The sequence below is a fragment of the Mercenaria mercenaria genome, chromosome 10 (genome assembly GCF_021730395.1).
Source record: "Mercenaria mercenaria strain notata chromosome 10, MADL_Memer_1, whole genome shotgun sequence".
NCBI lineage: Eukaryota > Metazoa > Mollusca > Bivalvia > Venerida > Veneridae > Mercenaria > Mercenaria mercenaria.
In genome coordinates this window covers 37,218,900-37,243,924 of record NC_069370.1, presented here as the reverse complement: position 1 = coordinate 37,243,924, position 25,025 = coordinate 37,218,900, and the positions used below count along the sequence as shown (strand labels likewise).

General features: G+C 34.0%; 1 protein-coding gene across 1 annotated transcript in view; it reads right to left on the bottom strand.

Moving 5' to 3' along the window:
• Positions 1-2,639: 2,639 nt before the first annotated feature.
• Positions 2,640-25,025, bottom strand: part of LOC128546393 (fibrocystin-L-like) — a 41,293-nt gene continuing 18,907 nt past the window's right edge. The window contains exons 10-26 of the mRNA XM_053516874.1: positions 24,220-24,477; positions 22,234-22,482; positions 21,751-21,921; positions 21,055-21,339; positions 18,771-19,524; positions 18,262-18,375; positions 17,408-17,502; positions 15,479-15,727; positions 14,978-15,184; positions 13,620-13,946; positions 12,850-13,127; positions 11,497-11,877; positions 10,828-11,088; positions 7,688-7,820; positions 7,308-7,489; positions 6,066-6,216; positions 2,640-5,649 (exon numbers count right to left, since the gene is read on the bottom strand). Coding sequence (XP_053372849.1) covers positions 5,447-5,649; positions 6,066-6,216; positions 7,308-7,489; positions 7,688-7,820; positions 10,828-11,088; positions 11,497-11,877; positions 12,850-13,127; positions 13,620-13,946; positions 14,978-15,184; positions 15,479-15,727; positions 17,408-17,502; positions 18,262-18,375; positions 18,771-19,524; positions 21,055-21,339; positions 21,751-21,921; positions 22,234-22,482; positions 24,220-24,477 — 4,298 coding nt within the window. The 3' untranslated portion in view covers positions 2,640-5,446. The remainder of the gene's footprint in view (positions 5,650-6,065; positions 6,217-7,307; positions 7,490-7,687; positions 7,821-10,827; positions 11,089-11,496; positions 11,878-12,849; positions 13,128-13,619; positions 13,947-14,977; positions 15,185-15,478; positions 15,728-17,407; positions 17,503-18,261; positions 18,376-18,770; positions 19,525-21,054; positions 21,340-21,750; positions 21,922-22,233; positions 22,483-24,219; positions 24,478-25,025) is intronic.

Genomic DNA, 25,025 nt, shown 5'->3' with positions numbered 1-25,025 from the left:
ACGATCTTCATCAATTTTTAAAAATGTCATAAAATATTGCCGAATGATTTGCATTAAACGAACGTGTTATGTCATTTATTAGGGTATTAGGTGGTAGATACTGAATAATTTTTTGATATATGATTAAATACCAAGCAACATTCATTTTTGAAGATATAGCAGGATAAAAAGTTATGTTGCTTCTGTCATGATTTGTTCCAGTTCTTCAACGATATTCGTTCATTTGACAATGTTAGACATTATGTGTATTTTTTTATAAAAAGGATTAAGGTTGCAAAATTAATAAAGATATATCATAGCCTTTATTAATTTCGTTGGAAATCAAAAAATACCGTATTCAAAATATGTGGGGAAATTCATATTACTATTGTGATATAATATATATTGCAAAAATATCGAGAGGTCTTTAGAAAGTTTGTTAAGTATTCTAAAATTTGCAAGTCTGCCTGCTTACCAAAGGTCAGACATGTTAATGAGCTACTTTCATTGACTCATTGATAGGAAAATATATTATAATATATTGTACACAGCATATAGGAATTTGAATATATACTGCCATATATCAGTATAGGATTTACCCTATGTTACAGATTTACTCCAGATTTCAAACTGTATCCTGGATATATATTTACATTTACCTGCACTGTATGTTCTCGGTGTTAGAGGCTAAAACTAGGTAAAAACCTGTGAGATATGGTCAAAATAGTGATTTTGTGCCCCCCCCCCCTCCATGAGTAGTGGGGACATATATATTTGGTTTTGTCCGTTCGTCCGTCCATCTGTACGTGAGTCCGTCCGTCCGAAGTTTGTGACGCGTCTACATCAAAAAGTGTTTGACATAAATTGATGAAACCTTGCACGAGTCTTTATCATGATATGAACTTGCACACCTCCTATTTTTCGTCTGGCTCCGCCCCCTATTTCCAGAGTTATGGCCTCTGAAATAGTAAAAAAGTACATTTTCACCTTGTGACGCGCCTAGCTCAAAAAGGTATTTGATATAAATTGATGAAAACTTGCACGAGTCTTTATCATGATATAAACTTGAGCACCTCCTATTTTCTATCTGGCTCCACCCCTGTTTTTAAAGTAATGACCCCTGAAATAATAAGAAATGCACATTTGCCTAGCTCAAAAAGTACTTGATGTAAATTAATAAAACCTTGCATGAGTCTTTATCATGTTGTGACCTTGCACACTTGGCATTCTTCCTGAGAGTCTTAGCGCTTATTACAGAGCTATGGCCCTTGAAATAGCCAAAATAGTGGATTTTTTTAGATGCTTATAGCTCACAAAGTATATGGCCTGGAATAATGAATTCTTTATTTAAATGTTTGTTTCGGCTTTATTGTTTGTTTTTTGAAAGTTGCGTTCACGTCTTTTAGAGACACCTTTATGACGTCTGTTAATAGACATCTTTGTCCTGTATTATAATGATGTCTTTATTACAAGAAAAAATAAAACATAATCCTTTTGAAATGTGAATTCAAACCATAATCCAGTGGATATAATACAAGTATACACGCTCAAAGGTGGTTGCTTTACAGTAGACAGTCTCAAGAATATATACAAATACCGAAATCTGTTGCAAGTCACAATAAATATCATAATTTCATCCATTAATACAGGGTATATAATAAAGGAGTTTCAGAGGATGCGAATTAGAGCTCAATATATTATGAACACAGTTGTGCCGAGGTGGAGGCTGCTGTTTCGAATCCTAAAGAGAGCAGTAGTTGATCGCAGTTTTACACAATCTCTTGCTAAACCTATGGTACCCTGGTCCTGTTAAGGTCAGCAATATATGTACAGGAAACAGTTGTTAGCATAAGGTACAATAATGTATGTATAAATGCATGCATGATAGACATGCACACAAAGTTACTCAGACAACAGACAAAGTAACGCATCCACGAGGCATGTTAGCGTATTGATGTGGCCCTTTAGTATAAATTATAATGCATAATAATATTGTGATTGACTATTAGTTCTGTTCTTTGTTTCCCAACTTCTTAGTAACTTGGTTATCAAAGTTTCGTTTTAGCACAGCAAAGCAAGTGTTTTGTATCTATCAACGGTGTATATTTCCACATTCTTGATTCATGAAAATAAAGATCAAGTATAACAAAGCTCATTGGCGAGAGTTACAGTGGTTCTTTAGCAGAGAGTAACCGACTAATCGGAGGGCTGGTGGTTCTGATCCGAAGGGAGTTAAAAAAATAGAATTATAGAATAAATTAGGCCCCAACCCTTTAATTTAACGCATTTAAATCTACGTTTATATGCTGATTTTGCCACTTATTGGCGTGGCAAAAATAAATGGCGGCTATTTATAGTGCTTATGACTATAGGAAGATAAAGGTCTCTAAAAGAAATAAAATGCCTTTAACCATCATCAGTTTGTGAACAAGGCATACATACAAACATACGGATTACCCCATACCCCCATTAGTCTTAATCTATGTTATATAAAGTTGCCTATTTGCAGGAACAATGTCAAAGAATTTTGACATTTGTGTTTAGAACACGTTATGACCTTATATGTGCAGCGGCTGAGGGTTATAAAAACAAAACAGATATATCTGCTTTTACAGTTTTTAAACAGGAAACGGTGTAAAAATACAATAAACCTCTAGAAGTAAATCTCGTTCTACAATTGAAAATGGGTAAGCTTTTTTATTCCTTTTTTGAAGTATATGTTTTTTGAGTCATCAGCCCTATGTCCAGTTTTGTTTAAGAGATGATAATAAACTCTCCAAAAATGAGTAAGTTTATAAACTTTCAAAATAAAATAGAACATATACAAATAAACCGTTACACATTACCATAAACTTGTTAAACACAGAAAATTATCACATGAACTAATGAAAACAGACGATACGAGTAGTTATCTACAGATTCAAACAACTCCTTTACAATGTATTACTATCTGATAAACCAAAACATCTGTATAGAACTAAACATCAATAGTTCTTTATCTGGGTACCACATGTACACCATCGTCTTGAAAACAAACAAAAAGAATAATTATTAATATGAAATATGGGTAGAAGTCTGTATAAAGATAAGCTGAAAAAATGACTGTAATAACATTAGCAAAGACAAAAATAATTACAACTAGAAGATGCTTTTGTAGAAAAGCGCATGTCTCCCTCAATACATAGTAGTAATTATCGGAAAGTCAATAGGGGACAGCACTGGCACCATACTAGAAAGAAAATGCCTCTGTACATGTTATACCCTACTCCTAGGTATTCTATAAGAACCATGGTCATGAAAGTGCACTTACCCATTTCAATCGTACATTTCTTACATAAAACATGCAGTTCGGTAAATGGGTACTAGGCATATTGAACAAGAGGTAATTTAACTTCCAGCGTGCACAAAACAAATTTTCTCAATATCTCATATTGCAGAGATACTCCACATATTTATGCTTTCGTCAGCGTTACAGAAAAAGAAACTTGCGTGAACTCCCCTAATGAACATCCGGTCTAGAGGTCACAGCAGTGTGCACATGTGAGGCGAAATGAAAATAAACAAAAACAGAATTCAAAATTTTCACAGTTTTACAATAAAATTCGAAATGATGAATGAAATTCATTTTAGAAATGATTTTGAATTTGAAATCATAATTTGTGTATATCTATACTTTTTATTTAACTCATACTGCAAAGTTATGCTGCATATACACATTTTAGCATACACGTGTAGTAAAATCGACTGACATACTTTTTTACATCAACCAATCAGAACAGTTTTATAATCTAGACCGGAACTTCACTAGGGAAGTTCAACCAAGTTTTTTTCTGCAACGCTGAAAAAGAATAAACTATGCGTTATTTCTTTAAGATAGGAAATATTGAAGAAACGTGACCGGTACACAATGAAAGATAAATTAACATTGCAATAGGGATTATCTACTTGGCATGTCCAATCATCCCACTAAGATTCAACATTCTTGGCCTAGTGGTTCTAGTTATGAATTGGAAACGGGTTTCCATGTTCTGGCCCCTGTGACCTTTACCTCTGATTGAGTGAGTCCAAAAATAATAGGAATCATCTACTCTGCATGTCCAATCATTCTATGAAGTTTCGACATTCTGAGTCAAGTGGTTCTCAAGTTATTGATCGGAAATGGTTTTCCATGTTCAGGCCCCTGTGACCTTAACCTTTGCTCAAGTAACTCCGAAAACGATACGGGCCATCTACTCTTATCTCATATCAGCTTATGAAGTTTGAAGGTTCTAGGTCAAGTGATTTATTGATGGAAAACTTTTTCCATGTTCTGGTCCCTGTGACCTTTACCTTTGACCAAGTGACCCAAAATCAATAGGGGTCATCAGGTCTACATGCTACATGTCCAATCATCCTATGAAATTTCAACATTCTGGGTCAGGTGGATCTCAAGTTTTTGATCGTAAACGGTTTTCCATGTTCAGGCCACTGTGACCTTGACTTTGAATCAAGTAACCCAAAAATAATAGGGGTCATTTACTCTGTAAGCCCTATCACCCTAAGAAGTTGAAAATGTAGTGTGACTGACGGATGGCCCCTGTGACCTAGACTTTTGATGTAGTGACCCCAAAAACAATGAGGTCCTATCACCCTATGAAGTTTGAAGGTTCTAGGTCTAATGGTTCTTAAGTTACTGAATGGAAATAGCCCCTGTGACCTTGACCTTTAATAGTGTGACCCCAAATTCAATAGGAATCATTTACTCTGTTTATCAAATCATCCTATGAAGTTTCAACATCCCGGGTCAAGTGATCCTCAAGTTATTGATCGGAAATGGTTTCAATGTCTAGGTCACTGTGACCTTGACCTTTAACAGAGTGAACCCAAAATCAATAGGAGTCATCTACTCTGCATGTCCAATTATACTATGAAGTTTCAACATTCTTGATCAAGTGGTCCTTAAGTTATTGATCGGAAATGGTTTTCCATGTGCAGGCTCCTGTTACCCTTGATCTTTGATGGAATAACCCCAAAAACAATAGGGGTCGTCTACTCCATAAACCCTGCCAACCTATAAAGTTTGAAGGCTCTAGGTTAAATGGTTCTACAGTTATTGATCGGAAATGAAGTATGACGGACGGACGGACAGGGCAAAAACAATACGTCTCCCCCAGTGGGGGAGGGGGAGACATAAATATAGTGTAAAACACTTTATAAAATAGATAAAAAACACCCTATCCGGCTCAGAAATATTCTAAATACAATAAAATAAAAATAATCAAACATATAATATCCAACGTTTATAACAACTATAGATCAATCTACGCGCTATCATGAGTATCATGTAAAATTTACATTAAACGGTAATGAATGGTAAGAAAATAATGTTCTTTATAGTTCGTGGTATTAACGCAATCATGTAATAACGTGTTGTCGGATGCAATTGACGAAAATGTACAGTGCTGAAAGTCAGCAGTTTAATACTTGTTTATAGTTCATTCCCTGTTGTATATGTGGGGCGATGGAATGGTTCAGACCAGTGAGAAAAGTTATGTCTCAGTTTTTTAGGATCAAAGGCGGTAGCTGCAGGAGTCTGCAGAATTCTACGTTCAATTCTCTGTAATTCGTCTTTCTCATCATTAACGTCTTCAACAGACATATCTTGGCCATTGTCGCTGTACTGCGGTCGGACTGAAGTTTAAGACAATGTCACTCATCAGCATATTAACTTTAACTTACCTGTGATGAAATATTTTTCGGCATCTATTAATTAAGATAATTTATGTTTCTCACTCTTTCCATTATATATTAGATCTTTATGAACTGTTTGAATTTTCAATTGTCTTTAAGATTCCTAAGGTGTCAATTACATTGGTGTGTTTTAAATATACAATCATAGATTTCTCCTCGCTTAATATACGTTTGTAGATATAAAAAGTTTGACTCTCTTTCTGAACTGGTTTTTACTTTTCATATTGTCTTTTAAGGTTCATATATAGGTGTTTTAAACAGTCACAAGCCGAGACAAAACCATTTAAGTTTGCAGCCTGGTACTTGCTGAATAAAATTTCGTGTTTACTTTTATAATACAGAAATAGTATAAATACCTTGTGTACGTGTCTTTAGCATGAAACAATTTCTCCAGATAGGACAAATAGCGAAAAGACCTGCTATTAGACATACTGTTGCAACAGCTGCTGTGATAAGGACTATATCATGTATTGTTCCCCTCTTATCCCAATCATTCCTGTCTTTAGGCTGAAAAAAGATAGAAATTATAAGTTTCCAATAGCTTTGTATATCTCAGTATCTAATATATATCAAAAGAAATCATGTGTTGTTTGTATCTTTGAATGAACAAATGAATATGAATGCTATAAAAATCGTTTGCCCATTTGAATTTTACATGCTACAACAAATTTTTTTAAGGACAAAGAGAAATGCAGCTTAATCTCAAGAAAATGGACAATTAAAGGGGCTTTAAGGTAAAAGTAATAGTTCTATATGTTCGAATCAAACATTCTTCTTGTACAATTTAGACTTTGATTAAACCCCGATTCATATTATTCTTAGAAAATTTAGCAAAAAAAAAAAAAAAAAAAAAAAAAAAAAAATACGGCTGTGTGCTTGACTTTTTTGCTAGAATAAATTGAAAACAATGACCATATATTATGGTGAAATCACAATTTCGATGACAGTTTCGCAATTAGATTTTTTCTACAGTATAGGTTTAATCAAATAAATGTTTCCACAATTATAAACTAATACATGGTCTATAATATGGTGAAATAAAATGTATAGGTGCGTATGCTAGTTTTTAAGATATTTGCTAATGGTTAAAGGGATCCGCACAGTTCAAACTGATTTTGAGACAGTATTTGAAATGATTTAACTTGACACACTTTTTGATATCATATATTATCTCTAGGAAGATATTAACGTTGCTGTCTGAAATGATCTACCCACAGGTTGTCATTAATTCATAAAATGGTTTTCATTTCCGTAAGCCTAGCTCAGGTTTTACTCCACATTTTCCGGATAAATGATGTTACTCCATTCTTCCGGTTTATCATAACAGAACTACCTTTAACTGGTTGACAAATTTTACTAGCGTAATAGATATTTCTGCATGGCCGTTAGCAAGAAGGTTGCATTTCGTTCTTAGGCACTTGATCGTTGCATAACGGCTGTACATAAAGCAATTTATGCATGCAATGTTTGGCAAGAATAACAATTTTTTACCTATGCTTGTGAACTAAGGAAATATGCATTATTTTTCATAACACTATCGGAATATTTCTGAAATAATTCCTTCCGCTCTATTTCTAAAGGTGTACAAATTTTCTTACGATTTCCCCACATTTGACGCCATAGAATGCTGAGTTGTTAACAGTCATGTAAGGCGCAAGCTTAAAGGTTTTGTTGTCGAAGTTGTAGAGTGTGCCATTTGCTAATTCACTGCAAATACCATACAGTGTGGAGTAGATAGCTGACCTTGAACCACCAAATTCAAATGTGACTACAATACTCCCTGAAATGATATAAGGTAAAAACAATTTCATTGCTGTTGAGTTCAACACTTTTTGACTCTATTTTTGCTATTTAAAGATGCCTTTCTAAAGAAAAGTTCACATTGTTTGGATAAATTTATCTGTCTGTATAAATGTCGATTATCTCAATTATATTGACGATACAAATCTGTGAGTATAAGACTAATAAGACAATGCACCTTCATTAAAAGACCCATTAAGTAACTGTACATCTGTCCAGGTGTTGGCATATTCGGTCAAAATCTTTTGCTCAAACTCATTTTGTTTGTCAATGGTTGGCAACACATGTTTAAAGTCTTCGTCCAGTTTGACCTAAAAACGATAATATGATATAAATTGAGTAACACAGTTGATATATTTTCCTGCAAAAACACAACTGTATGATAAAAAGAACTTATATGTATCACTCAACTTGATTATGATTAACATTCTTCCGGCAAAATCTTCGTAACTGCAAAACAGACTGCATACCGAATACAACTTTTTTATTGTTTGTTTGATAGATCAATGGATACATTATTTTCCACTTTAATGGACAATTGCTTGATGTGATAGTGTTCTTAACATTTCAATAGATTTGTAAATATAGTATAGTTATTGGTAATGCTAATACTTAATGCTCAACGTAATTGCAAATAATATTCCCAGCAGTAATCACACCTTTCGTTATAAAAATGCTCTAGTTAATACAGCCCTGGCTACAAACAAACATGGAAGTCAACAAAAGTAATGTTTTCTGTATGCGTTACTTTGACTAAGTAACTTTGTGTGCATGTCTATCATGCATGCATTTATACTTACATTATTGTACCTCATGCTAACAACTTCGAGTGGTAAGCTCAGTTCCTGACATTACCTCTGGATAAATTATCAAGTTGAAATAAACACTCGATAGAAATAGAGGGAGATTCAAAGCAATAACAAATACTACTGAATCATATATTTTCAATATTGATTCTAATCAAAGGTTGGCTGATAACTATATGCTTTGAAGATGTGATTTAAAACAGTTTATGAGCAATACCTAAGATATGGAAAGGCAGTCAACTGAATTCAGGAGTGAACTTGCTGTGCTCATTTGTTCTCCACTGGAAATTAAAAAACCCTCCAAATAAGACAATGGAGGCGGACAAGTTACTTCAAGTATATCTCCTTGCACCTTAGTAAGAACATTATCACAATAGTGTGTTCTAACCACTCATATAAATTGGTAAGCAAGCTCAAGGTAAAACAATGCCGCAAGCTGATACATGTAAGTCTTTTCTGCATATCATAAGATTGTTTTACGAAATGATGATTTTGGTAAATGTTGGGCGAAGAATAGTTAAATATATAAAAAATCCATCTAGCACATCGTATTGAGCATTATCTGCACTTGGTAACAAAGAAGTATCTGAAATATTAATAAAGCAATAGAAGCATTTTTTTAATTATTTAAAATGTTATTGTAAGTTTTCTGTTACTTTGTGGTCATAAAATATAAACAAGAGGGCCAAGATGGCCCTAGGTAGCTCACCTGAGAAACACACCATAACAGTGTTAACATGTTTGACCTAACGATTTCCCGGAAACAATTATTCTGGCAAATTTTCATCAAGATTGGACTTAAAATGTGGTCTATTGAGTTTAAACAAGTATTTCCTTAGATATGACCAAGTGACCTAGTTTTTGACCTCAGATTACCCATATTCAAACTTGACCTAGATTTTGTCAAGGCAATCATTCCAACCAAATTTCATGAAGATCAATCGAAAAATACATTCTCTATTGCATACACAAGGTTTTTCTTTCATTTGGCCTAGTGACCTATCTTTTGACCCCAGATGACCCGTATTCAAACTCGACCTAGATTTCATCAAGGCAATCATCCTGACGAAAGTTCATGAAGACCAATTGAAAAATACAGTCTATCGCATACACAAGGTTTTTCTTTGATATGACCTAGTGACCTAGTTTTAGACCTCAGATGACCCATCTTCAAACTCGACCTAGATTTCATCAATGCAATCATTCTGACTAAATTTTATGAAGATCAATAAATACAGCCTCAATCACATGCACAAGGGTTTACTTTGATTTGACCTAGTGACCTAACTTTTTGCCCCAGATAACCCATATTCAAACCTAACCTAGAGTTTGTCAAGGCAAACTTTCCGACCAAATTTTATGAAGATCAATTGAAAAATACAGTCTTTATCGCATACACTAGGCTTTTCTTTGATGTGACCTAGTTTTTGACCCCAGATGACACATATTCAAACTTAACCTAGATTTTATCAAGGTCAAATTTTATGAACTTTAATTAAAAAATACAGCCTCTATCGCATACACAAGGTTTTCCTTTCATTTGACCTAGCGACCTCGATTTTGACCCGCGATAACCCATATTCAAACTTGACCTAGATTTCATCAAAGCAATCATTCTGACCAAATTTCATGAAAATCAATTGAAAAGAAAAGTCTCTATAGCATACACAAGATTTTTCTATAATTTGACCTAGTGATCTAGTTTTTAACCTCAGATGACCCATATTCAAACTTGACCTAGATTTCATCAAGACAATCATTCCGACCAAATTTCATGAAGTTCAATTGAAAAAATGCAGCCTCTATTGCATACACAAGCTTTTTCTTTGATTTGACCTTGTGACCTAGTTTTTGACCTCAGATAACCTATTTTCGAACTTTTCCTAGATTTTATCAAGGCAATCATTCTGACAAAATTTCATGAAGATCTGTTGAAAAATACAGCCCCTATCGCACACACAAATTTTTCCTTGATTTGACCTAGTGACCTAGTTTTTGAACCCAGATAAACCATCTTCGAACTTGGCCTAGATTTTATCAAGGTAATCATTCTGACAAAAATTCATGAAGATCAATTGAAATATACATCCTCTATCTACTATCTGAATTAAATATTAATTTGCGTGGTTAACAAAAATATGTATGCTTTTACAGAGATATAATTATGTACTTAAATTAATTTCCATTTTCGGATACATATGACCTACTTGCACGGGAATTAAAACTGTCAGGTTGGATATCCTGTTCAATCAGATGGTTCTTACTTGCTTTTTGGCGACAGACAAAATTTAAATACTCATTAACTGAAGTTTCTTTTTCTTTTTTCTTAAAGTATTTCCTGCTGTATGTCTGATTAAGTATATACATCATACAACAACAGCTAGGTTAGCAGAACGCAGCTTACATCATATTCCACATACTCCGCTTGATATAGACATCATTGCTGTTGTAAAATTAAGGTGACATGTGATTTGTAAATCAATACCTCTAAAAGCAAACATGTGCACTTTACCTTCACTTTACATATTTCTTCTATGGTCGTATTATCATGCTCTAGACTTAATATCGTCACTCTGTGGTTTAGAGTCAGATTGTATTCTGGTGGATCAGAGACAACGATAAATTTCAGGTAATATATACCACACCCTGAGAAAGACAGATTTGGAAAGATTGCCAGGCCGGTCTCTGGATCAAAGGACGTGTTGAATGTACCAGTTACATTTGAATAAGACGAACTAGCGAGCATGCCAACTTCAGCTGACCAACTATGTTGCTGCAACAGAAAAGTCAAAACAGTATTCGATGTCAAATTCAGATTTAAAACAATGTGCAAGTGATTTTATATGTAGAAGAGGTTTATTTGTGTATGTAACATATTAATAATAACTACTGCGCGCTGACGGTTGTTGACTCTTGTAACTGACTTATAAGTTTCGTACTGACAACATCAAATATTTACTCTTCATTTAACAAATGATAATGGTATGCAAGACGTGGTTCAATTGGTTTCGAACGATATCTTTTTTTTTAGACTCGGTTAAATTGAAATTGAAGATTAACAAATCACCGAAATGCTTTATAACGCACGCATTCAATCCTTGTGTTTACATGTTTGCGTCTGTAAAAAAATTTGAGACAGGTATACATTTCAAACAAACAATTAAATATGTAATTAACTCACTCTCCATGTAATGTTTGTAATGATCTCATCTGTACGCTGATCACAAAGTTCAAGCGTAACTCCATATATATCACCAGTAAATACACTTCCTGTAGTTACGTTGCGTACATTTATCTTAAGCGGCCGACGAGAAACATCGAATGGTCTAGATGTTAGACTAAAATGCTTGGCATTCTCTGGATAAGTTACATTGAAGTCCAAACTGAAATTTGATCCTAACGGAGAAATTACGAGGTCGGTATAGTTAAACCATCCATCAGATGAATTGATCGAGAGGTTTCCGGTGAGTTTTGCCACATTGTGTCCCGTGCCGTCACCTCTCAAGCTAGCCGTCATCTGCCAGGGATATTCTATCGTTCCAAGGTCAGGTACAACATTGTGCTGTAACATAATTCAAAAACATAAAAAACAGACTATTTGCTTCACTTATATTTAGCAACGTTAATACTTGAACACAAAATATATAGAGAACGTTATATCATTTCCATTACAATATGAACACTTATGTGGGTATGTTGCAATATATCTTAAATAAACATGTTGAGTTGCTTGTTTGACTTGTATTCAATATCAATTATACTGTCACATTGGTTAGTTCATTTGGCTAGAGTTTCTGGAGTCCGGAGCCGTGCTAACGTCTCCTTAAATTATGACGACTTCCCTACAAGACTCAGGGTGAATGAATCACTTGATTCGTATTGACTTTTGTCAAATAATCAAATTGTCTAGCAATGAGGTCATGCTCGCGACCTTTTGATTTGTAGTCTTGCACTCTTTGAATGTGCTGCCTTCGAGCTATATTAAGGTTTAGCAGTATATCACAAAACAACAGAAAGTTTTAGTAAACGAACAGCACTTTGACAAACAACTTATCTGTCCAATACATGTTTTATCTTTCTGTTCCATAGAGTTGGATACTTAAACTATTCTAAAGGAGTTGTCCCCCTTTAAAAAAGAATGCCATTTGTAAAGAAATAAATGTAAACACTTGTCAAAAATGATGTTTTACTTAGTTATGTTAAGTTTAAACACTGGAACGTTGTTGCAAATGTATCAAAACGAAGACATGTAACAGCTTTCTAAAAATGGTGAGTTTTTAAAGGCGCTGAACTATCCAGAATTGTGGCCACTTCATGCGGTCCCTTTCTGGAATTCAATACATATTCGAGTAAATTGACAATGGTTTTGTAGAATATTTTCATGTAAAACAATGCTTTCTTTCTATGATTTGATGATGTTCGAACTTTCTTCTCCGAAACATGGATCTAACTCTTAGCTGTCTTGACATTTTTTATCTTTTAATAAGTAACCCAATGTATTTGTCAAATATTAACAAATTTCTGCAGTTCTTACATTTATATCGGCGGCCCTAATTTTTGGCTGTGTTTTTAGTAATGCATCTTCATAATCTGCCTCGGGTTCTTCGTAGAAAAACAAATAATCTGGCGTGACTGTATTGTAAATTATATAACCGGTACCCAGTTCATCAGTCTGCAAGCCGACTGTCTCACAGGTGATTGTGGTGTTCAGTGCATGGGATAAATTTCCAAGCTGACATTCACTGACAATGCTTGACGCGATTAGGACAAGTTCTGAGAATTCAACTGTGTCTGATAAGGTTGAATTTATATCTAAAAAAGATCATTATAACCTTAAACATTAGTATCTGTGAATACGTTTTGAACTGTCCGTCCTGGTAACAGAATCAGAGACAAAGATGTAAACTATTTGAAATATTCAGAACTGCATTATATCAAAGTGTAGCTTATCTAAAACATTCTGCAATGATTTGTTTCTCATATGCTTTCTACTCAGTAAACGCTATCTGTGTCATTGCTAAACTGTCGTCATAATTTACAAGTCATCAGTAATTTCTTTGTCTGAATTGTTCTCTTAAAACTATCTGCATTATATTTGTAAGTGATTACAGGGAACTTATTCTTGTAAAAAACGGTTACTTTCTCGGCTACTAAGCTACTTTTCCTCATTAACATTAGGCGTGTCTTTATTTTTATCAATTTAATTGTCTTTAAAACAAATACATAATAAATAAATACACAGAATCAACAACAAACTAAACAGTTCTATTACTATACAACAGAAAAAACTAACTAGAAAATTACCTGTAACAGGCTCATCTCCTATTTCAATCTCCATTATCATATTGGAATCGAACCTTTTCCGACGTGTTCCTGTTAGTTCACTGACAATCCTTGCTATTCTGACCTTTGTCAATGGTTTGTCAATGAATGCTGCCAGATTTTCAACGATATTCTCGCCATAGAATTCTTCCACAGGTAATGCAGGTATACCGAATGAGACAATAATTGTATTCTGCGTCCTCACGTCGATTCTAGCATGTCCTCTGATGATGATTGTGATTTCGCCACGGTTTCTATCGAAATAATTCGTGCCCGCTGTATCAGTGATCCGCGGTTCATACTCATTTCCTACATATTAAAGGGAATTCTTTGAAAAATGTAAATAAATAGATTTCACTCTAAAACAATTATAACAAAACTGAATACATGTAACAATGTCTCAAGCTTGTTACATCTTTTTATGAATCTTGATATGATCCTCCAATTCGTTTATGCCTTCAAAATTAAATTGTTTTAGAAATTAACTACATCCTCTTTAATAGATGAATTAAAAGCCAATGGGCATAACTGTTCTGTCTGTGTGAAATCCCAATAACAACACCAGGTGCACAACTTTACAAGCAGAATTACAGTCTTGTGATTTATCACACAATCATGAGGTTTATGGCTCTAGGTCAAACTCTATTGACATATGAATCACACAAATTCGGACGGACAGACAGACATACGGACGTACAAGGGCAATTCTAAGCACCCCAAATAAATATTATTTGGAGGCTAAAAAAATCCAACCAAAGAAACACTGTAAATGAAAATAAATACAGCTGGGATAACCCATTGTTTTTTTTTTAACAAAAAAAGAAAGTATAGATAGAATTGCATTGAAGTTTTCGTTATGAAGATTTTTACAATATGTTCTTTTTTGTCGAATTATCACGTTTGGTATGACCCACGACCAAATTAATGGGAACTTTTTATTCAAAACTCAACATCATATCTGTCTCTCTGACGTCACTTTAACGTTAATATCGACTTGTAGGTTAAAATCCCCCAAAATTTTATACCGCTTTAAAGAACTTTAATATGAAAATATGATGAATAGTAAGCAGTTCGATACTTGTTGACTGAATATAACAATCTACGAAAAAGGTCTGGCAGACATGAGATAATGGTTTCTTAAAAATAAACGTTAATAAACGTGAAAAGTAGAGGAAATATCAAAATATGTAAATATACATTAAATCGGGAATATGCTAAATTGTATATTAACATTGTATGCTAAATTGTATATTAAACACAATGTTGAAACGGAAAACTAGAAAGTCAACTAAGGCACATTCTACTATAGATGAAAATATTTGTAAAACCTTACAATTTACCTTTTGGCATGCTAATGATATATCTGCCAAACAGATCAATTTTAGCATTAGTTGCAATCACAAACTTGTCGTCAACAAAAACATCTAGCCTATTTGGTCTTGAATACCAAACAGTCAGTTTGAATCCCTCGTCACCATTTGCATTAAAAAGTCTGTATCGCATATGCCTTGGTGTTGTTCCTGTGAAATGCACCAGGTAAGCCTTGTCTGAAATAGTTAAATTTGTTTTAATATATGTCGTTTTTCTGCAAGTTTTACTTTAAACGTACAGTTGTTTGTAAATCATACGAACTCATTGATAAGTCAACAAATCCATTTATTCAAGATACTATCAGAGTTTATTCATGTCTGTGAAAAATCGGAGGTATGACTATTAGAATTGAAGACAGAACAAAAATCATAAGATAGAAACGTAACTGAAGTACATGTATATACTAGTACATTGTTATCAAAAGATATATTTCTGTTACCTGTTAAAACAAGATAAATTAAACAATATACCCATGGCAACCATCGCCATAAACGAAGATTTTCGCTGCTGGCAAGTGTAAAATTTACACCTTATATGATCTTGTGGTACGTCTATTAAGTCAAGAAAGCCATCGCTAATCATGGCAACTGGAGAAATCTGACGATACCCCGAGTCTTGATCTATGCTTTTCAAGCTGATGAATTTATAGTTCAGATCACTAAAACACTCGTAGGCTTGCCAGGTCTTCTGTTGTATGCAATTATCATTACGGATGATCCCTATGGTAATTAAAAGTACTGTACTATAATGATGATGCTAGTGGCATATCTCAAGAAATGAACCTTTGATTTTGTTTTTACTATTTCGATGAAAAGTACTGCACTATTATAATGAACTTGGTGATATATCTCATGAAATGAACCTATGAATTATTTTTACTATTTCAATAAAAGGTACTGCACTTTTATACTGAAACTAGTGGTAGATTTCGTGAAATGAATCCATGAATAAGTTATACTAATTTATTCAAAAGTACTGCACTATGATACTGAAACTTGTGGTAGATTTCGTGAAATGAATCAATGAATAAGTTATATTATTTTAATAAAAATACTGCACTATGATACTGAAACTAGTGTTAGGTTTCATGAACTGAATCCATGAATTAGAGATATCATTCTTTTTACTCAGTCATTTAAAGGAAACAGATAGATACCGTTTTATGAAATGGAATTTTACAATAATCATCATTACAGGACTTTATGTGAAGTCGCGAACACATGTGACGAATCATTCAAGCAAAATCTAGCCACCAAAATATTCAAAGAAAAGTGAAATATGGATTTTAGCATTTTAAGGTTTTTATCATCAGCAAAGTTATGAACATTGCACACTCAGGACATCAGAGTTTGAAACTATCTTTCTTAAAACTATGAATGTCTATATTGCTCATCAGAATTATTATAATGTTCTATTAATCAATTCACTTTTTACTCTTATAGGAATGATTACTGTGTTTCTGAGTTTTAATCATGTACTAGTATAACATTTGCAAAATCACCTGCAGGTAGAATGACGAACTTTGCACTTTATTACTTTGCTCGTAATTTTAAAAAAGCTATATCATGCTTAAACTCCCAAAATAAAGAATTAATCCTTAGAATTCCAATATTTTGACTGTCTGCACCAATAATTTCAAAAACAATTCTTTCCGAAGTTCTGGTTAAAACTATGACCATTGTATAGGAAATGATCCAACTAAGAAAATTTGTGCACAAGTAAAAGCTTTTTATTCATGTACGTTTTATTGATGTCTGTTCCTTAGAAGGTGTTATGTCAAATTTTACAATTACCGTTTTTATTACGTCAGTATATTTCGATCTTCTCATTCAGCAATACTTTAATGTCGTGTTATTGGTACTGTTTAGTTTCTCAACTTGAACAATTTGGCCTGAGTGGTTCCAATACTCCCGCCTTCATAGCTTTGGGTATTGTATAATCACCCTTTGGATATGGTGCCTGCTTTTTAATTTTGTCTTTTGGCAGTTTCTGTGATATGCATACTCGTTAACCTCAGATCCCCTTTCTAAATTCCAGTTAATTTAGTTCTGCCCAATGTTTTTTCGTTTAAGGCAAACCCATTATTTTAACTGGCGGCCATACATCGCTTTTCATGGAATTACATGCTAGTGTATCATTGAAGGTTCAATGTGCACCGCAGTATGAATACGTCTGCGGCTGTCTCTAAATTGTTTTTTACTTGTATCATGTGTAAATGTCGAGTTCTGTTCAACCCTGGGCTAAAAGGGTGTGGACGGTAACATGCATTTTCACTACTGTCCATGAACAGGCTCAGTTATTATACAAAAGCCGCAGTTTCGTAAGGGAAAAAAGAAAACGAATTGATTATAGAAAAATATCTAAATAATAGAAAGAATATTATAGAACAGTTGAAATACCTTTTTCACGAACAAGTTGTTGGAAAGGAATCATTGTCCCGTTTGGCATGGTCATCATTTCCCTTGGGATTCTACATTCGTCAATTCTTCCATACCTGGTGGTAGTCAAAATTTAAAATCGGCAGCTTTTACATTTCATTTAATTACATACGAAAGCATGTCGACATTATCGATAAAATATTTCCTTGAAACCAAAGAGATAAGATTAATTATTGGGTGTCGACTCTTTGGCTCAGAGGTTAGAGCATTGGAGTAGCATCCGAGCGACCGGATTCGAATCCAGTCGCAGGAAGTTGGTATTTTGCGTCATAAAATACTATGCTCGTTAATTTGTTGCGGCTAATAGTCGTAAGAGTTTTGTTTGTTTTGGCCATGGGTTTTACGCCATTTTCAACAGTATTTATTTACGTAACGGCGGGCAGTTAAACTACCAAGTGTTCCTGGATTCTGTACCATTACACACCTGTTCTCCGCTAGTAACTGCCAACCTCCCAACATAAATCAGAGGTGGATGACGAATGATTGCAGACACAATGTCTTTCATCAATTCGTCACGGAGAACATACGCTCAGCCCGAGAATCGAACTCTCGACCCCGCAATCCGAAGACCTACGCTCTCCCTACTGAGCTAAGCGGGCGGGCTGAAGTCATAAGAGTATTATGTCTAAGTAATACTTCTACAACTTAAACAATTTTATATTCTAAAAGTATCAATTACACGTGGTTGGTGCGGTGTGTAAGAATACCAATCATTTCACAAAAAAGTCCGAATAAGGGCAATGGTACACAAAATATTAATGTCAAAACAAATTATGTCATTACTGATGAAAAGTTCTACATAGTGATTAACATACTCAGATTCAGGAACTACGGATCCAATGTGTCCGAGGAACGAGCCATCTAAATCTCTAAAGACAACATACTTGAAAACATCGCAGTTCAATCTGATACAATGATTTCCTGTCTCGCTGAAAATGAAAAATTTACGCCAGAAATGAACTAATCAAAATATACTAAAGATGACCATACGTGAAATAGCCGTGAAAACAATCACATTAGTCTTCTATTTTTGAAACCGTCAACTAACAATATCTTGCAACAAAAGAACAAACATATTTCTAGTTAGAATTAACTCTAATAAGATCAGTATAGTCGGTGTCATAAAGATTTTACATAGGGCTTTATGATGTCGACTCTCTTTTCGGTTAAAAAATCTTGAAAAGTATGAGACAACAAAATGTGTCACTTTTAACATTTTAAACTTCAAATTTGAACTGACACTGTGACCGTTTCCTAAGCATTAAGCCCATCAAAAAATAAAGCGTTCTATTATACTCGTAATGATTTGACCAAAATAACTTACTCGTCTGCTCTTTGAAGTATAATTTTGTTAGTATGTTCAACATCATAAACTGTGATTTCTTCAGAATTGATTGGAGCATGAACGTTAATGTTTTCTATATTTGTTGTTATAGCAAAGTTGTTCTTACAACCTGTCATGCTATATTTTGAAAATGTAACGTCGATCATTCTTGTATTTGCACCAATTGACCTGAATTGCGGAAAAACCATTCCAAACATTCCATTTGAATTTAATAGTCCAGGACTAAATGTACGTGATGAAATAGGGTTTCTCATATCGGGTGTAATTCTATCATTTATACAATCAAACGACGACGTCTGTCCAATAAATGTTGAATTTCGTATAGTTACAGAACACCGTTCATCGGCAGGTTTAAATGAGTTGATTGAAACACCAAGACCGATTTGGTTCTCAATCAGTATATTATGTTCAAAGATTACATCAGCGTGCCCAATATAAAATATTCCAATGTCAGCACTCTTCCAGCTTGTAAAACCGTTGATTTTAATGCAGATGTGTGAATGTGCATGATCGCGCAGAAAGACTCCAATGACGTTACTGTACATTTGATTATTTTTGTATCTCGTTTCAGCACAATTTTCAGCCGGTATGTGATAACCAATTTTTTCTGATCCGATTACTATGTTGTCTTGTAGAGTAAGGCTTGTCGCTCTAGTTGCTTCAATTCCATTTAGTTTTGTTGCAACTACCAGATTACTAATAACTCGAGTGTATGCGGAAGCTGTCATAATACCTGAATTGTGTTTAAAGGCAAATAAATAAGAATATATAAAACATAACGTTCATATATAATTTGGTGTCACTGAAACTGTAATAATATAAGCCTGCCCACTTAGCTCAGTAGAGAGAGAGAGAGAGAGAGAGAGAGAGAGAGAGCACTCTACGGATCTACTCTACGGATCTTGGAGTCGTGAGTTCAATCCCCAGGCGATGCGTATGTTCTCCGTGTCGATTTCCTAAAAGACATTATGTCTGAAATCATTCGTTCTCCACCTCGGATTCATGTTGGGAAGTTGGCAGTTATTTGCGGAGAATAGGCTTGTACTGGTACAGAATTCTACAACACTGATTAGGTTAACTGCCTGCAGTTACATAACGGAAATATTGTTGAAAAACGGCCTTAAACATAAAACAAACAAATAAAAAGTTTATTATAAATAGTCGTTGCATTTTTCACTCATTTTGCAAATCTTAGTGACCGTTTGAAATTAATCACAATCGCACAAATTAAGTGTTTTCTGCTGTCAAATAATCTTGCAAAACATTCGCCTCACCCGGTGACTGAACTTTCGATGTCTCTTTTCATAACACCTACTGTGCTAACCGTTCGGGTATACATTATATGTAATAACTAATATAAAACAACATATTCTTGAATTATGAGATTTAGTTTATATTATGCCTGTTTAGTATTACATAGTTTCAAAGTGTAAAATTACGACTTAAAACCCTAAGCAGTTTTACCAGTAACATGGATCTTCAGGAGAATGTTAATAATGGCGTCATCGTCAGGCAACAATATTATGAATAATGACATCGCATATTAAAAGAACTGCCATCTGCATCATCGCAATAACATAAAGTATGAATTTGTTTCATAACTTCTTTGTAATTGCAGGTTCTGCAGATATAAATAGTAAATATTATTTAGCATTCAGAAATGGTTTCAAAAAGTTGATGAAATGGGTTTCTTCATCTTCCGAATGGTGTTATTACTGTCTTTGGCTTGTAAAATGGAAAAATATGGAATTTCGGTGTACAAGTTTTCACAAATCCTAAATACCATCGCCATGTCTGCTTGTCTTATTAAATTGACTATGAAGTACATCCCTATATCTTAGATTGACGAACATGATGAAGCCGGTCGTACTTTTAAACTATGCAATACCAAAAAGGCTTCAATTTCAGTTTATCACTATACATACACCTCATTGCTTAAAGCAGGGAGTAGAAGCTTTTTAGAAAAGTTGCTGGTTTTGAAAATATATATAACACATATTTTTACAATTCATGATCTATTATTTAGTAAAAATGATATTACTTGGAATGATTCTTTCAGATCCAAGTACAATTATCAGGATAGGAAATTAATAATTCAAAGTAAGATTACAACACAATTTTATAACTTAGAACTTTAGCCCGTTTCAACTTCTAAACTGTAAAATTGATAAAAATTGAAGTCACATACATGTATATAATTTTATTTGATGTGTTTATTAAATGTCGGAATCAAACAAACAAATAAATGAAAGGGTTTATATACCATGTCCATAACGGCCAAATATAATGTTATCTGTTAAATTTAGATTTCCAGTACCCAACGCTACAACTGCTGTGTTAAAGCCTTGATGAAATGAGCATTTTGTGACAGCAGAAGGTTTCCGAATGGTAACTTGTCCGACGTAGGCAAACGTAAGAGAGAATTCCCGCTCGTACATCTGTAAATCTTGGGAATCCCGTATACCAGTATAGTAAAACTCAACGTTGACTAATCGCGCATACCCTGTAATTGAAAATAAAATTTGAAAGAAGTTCCGTTGGAAGCATACTAACAGCAGACTGAGTTTGTTCATGAGAGGTAATGGAAAGTGCAACACTCCTCACGCCCCCTAGCACCAACTTATTCTATCTCATATATATTGAATGGACTCTAAAATCTCAAATACCAGAAAATATAACAACACTGAATACATGTACGAGAAGACCTTTTCACGACCGGCACACAACACTTCAAGATTATTGTTGTGATAGTTAATAAAATCTGTAATAAAATCCCATGAAAGCATAGAATGCAACCAAGCAAAATAATAACAGACTCGGTTTGATTGAGTCTGTTCGTAAGGTGAGAGGCAATTGCTTTACATAAATATTGAATGGAAAATAATAATATAACCTTATTATAATTACAATAACATTGATATTAGAGGTAAATCACTGAATATCTAAATGGAATACAAACCCGTATATATGCATTGTTTATCAATAATCCGTCCAACGTGCACCCGCGCTCCAAATGATTTTGAATGTATAGGGTTAGAGTCTTGACCCATGATCTTTATGTTTCGGGTCAAAAGACCAACAACAGCTCCAACAGATATGTTGCGTCCATCAGGAAAGTGTTCTGTGTGTACTGAATAAAACAACAAATATTATTAAGAAAGGAAAACAGGCTTTTAAGATTTTACAAAGCAATGATGTGATTGCAACAATGGCTGATAAAGTATTCATTTAAAACAGGGTATACTTATTTAGTACAGCTATTCGTTCACACGTATTCAGAAGAATCTAAACTTGACATTCCTTGCATGAATGATTTACTCATTTTCTTCGGACATTAAGTAAATTGCTTTATCTGATAAAGGAAAACTATTAAAAGGAAATATCGTCATTAAACGATAAACAAGCTCTTAAATGTTTAGTTGTATATCTATAGCCCCTTTACCGATATGTTTAAAGCGCATTGAACCATTCAGAATCAACGTAACATTATCCGGCTTAATAGAAATAATTCTAAAGGTCTCTGTTTGCTGCGGACTGAAGCTGGTAGAGCTTATCATAATCTCATTCCCAGTAGCCCATCTGACAGGATCTCTCAGCTTGATCATTTTTGATCCTATATGTACCGTCCTTGCAAGTTCAGTCATGGTTATTCCAATATCCTTCCCGATGAGGTCTAAACCACCAAAAACTCCTGTTACAAAATAAGGTTAAAATAATATTAAATTATTTTTTATATTTCAATTAATCATGTCCCGTAAAAATATAGGATAACAATGCTAAATTACACCTTAAGCAAATAGTTACTTTAATATTCGAAAAAGTAAATTCAAGTTGGATTCAATCAAGAATGTTAATATTTTAGTTTATGGTTTTATTTGAGTATTATATGCTGTTATATTTTATTTTTTGTAAATGGATTAAACTCTAATAAAATAAATAAATATGATGTGATTATGAATTTCAGGAAAAACAAAATAAACAAAAACAACAACAAAACAAACAGAAACAGAAACAAAAGAAAACAAAAAAAAACAACAACAACAACAAAAAGACAATAAATACAACAAAAGAAAATAGGTGAGGGTAGATTTCTCGAAACCACAGAGCACCTAAAACACAGCCTCAGAGCCGCGCATTAGCAAAGTAGGCCCACAACAAAAAGAAGCTGTAATGGAAAAATATTACAGACGGGTTGCTTCAAACATCTAACAAGTACATATTACTTTATGTGAAATATAGATAGAGGAAATGGTAAAATGGTGGGGTGTGGTGGGAAGGAATTTGAAGAGGAAAGAAGAACAAGGATGAAAATACAAAGGGAATGCTACGTTCCTTAATAACAGTCACACTACAACGTAAGCACTTATGTACCACAATCAAACACACAATCATACCCAACTAAAATAACATAGGAAACAGTAGGGCACCGTCTTAGACTCACAATCACACAAACGCACCCATATAAGCAGGAAAAAACAACTGTGTACCTCCTTAGGATTCCGTCAGCCTGAATAAAGGGGAGCCACGAAAACTACCTCAAAGTAAAGGGGAGGGGGGATGCAAAAAGTAGCGCAAATGCAAGGGGAAGGGAGGGGGCAATAGGGGGAGAAAGGAGTAAGAAAAAACGCATACAACAAACAAGAAAACATACGCAACAGACAATACAAGACAGACAGAAAACCAGTTGAAAACAGGGGAACCGCCTTGGAACGGTCAGTAACCTATATAAAGGAAACTGGGGGTTTAAACGCGTTTAGGGCATACCAACCTCTCACTTACCCTATATTCAACAAGTTAGACAACACAATGTATATTAAATCCCCGCTGAGAAAGGCTCTAACATTAGCGCAAAAATTACAAATTAATAAAGTAAAACATAAAATTAAGGTAAATCTAAGGTATAATTACACCAATATACTCAACAACTTTTCTGAACTCGGAGTACCAAGAGCCTAACTTTTAAGGGCACGACTAAAAAAACTGCGAGACAAAAATCAACTTCATCCGTCCATTGTATGTAGGATTTAGGAGAAAAGCATCATGGAGTCTTACACTTTATTAGTCACCTCACCATCAAATAGGAACGCGAAACAAAACAACAAGACAAACCCCTATTAGTGTATATATAAACGTAATTATGTATTTATGTATAACAGAGAAAATATAGTATCCAATCAATGCACCAAGATTATTAAAGTCTCAAGGATTTATTCTATTATTAAGCTTCATTCAATTATTTATTGTTAAATCAAATGGTCTATCGACGGACAGATAGATAAAACGACAAACAAACCGGCAGAAACAATACAATAAAACGCTTCCCTTGATGAGGGATAGGATAATTATCAAAGCAGGTGAAGAATGTAGGAAAACATGAAATGCTACAAATACAAATACAGGCAAACATGAAATTCTACAGATATAATACCGATAGATTTTGGTCCGACAGTGTATCCTGCTCCAACATGAAAATGTGGTGACGACTGATTTCCTCGAAGTGTTATTTTTGCAAAAGCATCAAATGGATTATTTGGCCATCCAATGATGAACCGGCCTCCCTTAATTATTATGAAATCAGCTTCGATATCAAAGACAGCACCGGGGATGTTCGCAAACTCGAGTACACCTTCCAGTAATAGTGTGCCAATCTTATGTATGTCACTTCTGTTGACAAACACCCATGTGTCTAAAATAATCATCAAATTAACCAATCAGTAAAAGTCTTGCTCGATAAATTGCTAAACCTGAAACTCTCTTTTTACTGGTTTTGGGAAAATGAGATGTTTTCCATATAAATTTTATGTTAGGTATTACAACTCAGTTTGAGCAGAAAGGAAAATGATTATTTAAGAAAATGATATCAACTGAGATCATTAGAGCAATATCTGAACTAAATAAAATCAAACTCAATATATAATACACTGCAAAACACTAATAGAGTACTTTAAGAGGCTTTTTCTTACTGTGAGTGCGCTCGCTCCTCTCAGAATTGCCAAATATTCAAGAGAATATTTTTCGTATAAAACTAAATGATATTGCTGATTTAGCACATATTTACCTTTTTTTAATTACTTTATCGAAAATTTTTTATTCGCTGTAGAGTTTGTTTTTCAATAAGATTTTATCTGAAATATATCGAAATTTCTTTGTAATCTGATTTGTCTCACCCTAGATAAAGAATTGAACTAATGCAATAATATATCTACAACATATAAAAAGCCAATACAAGGATTT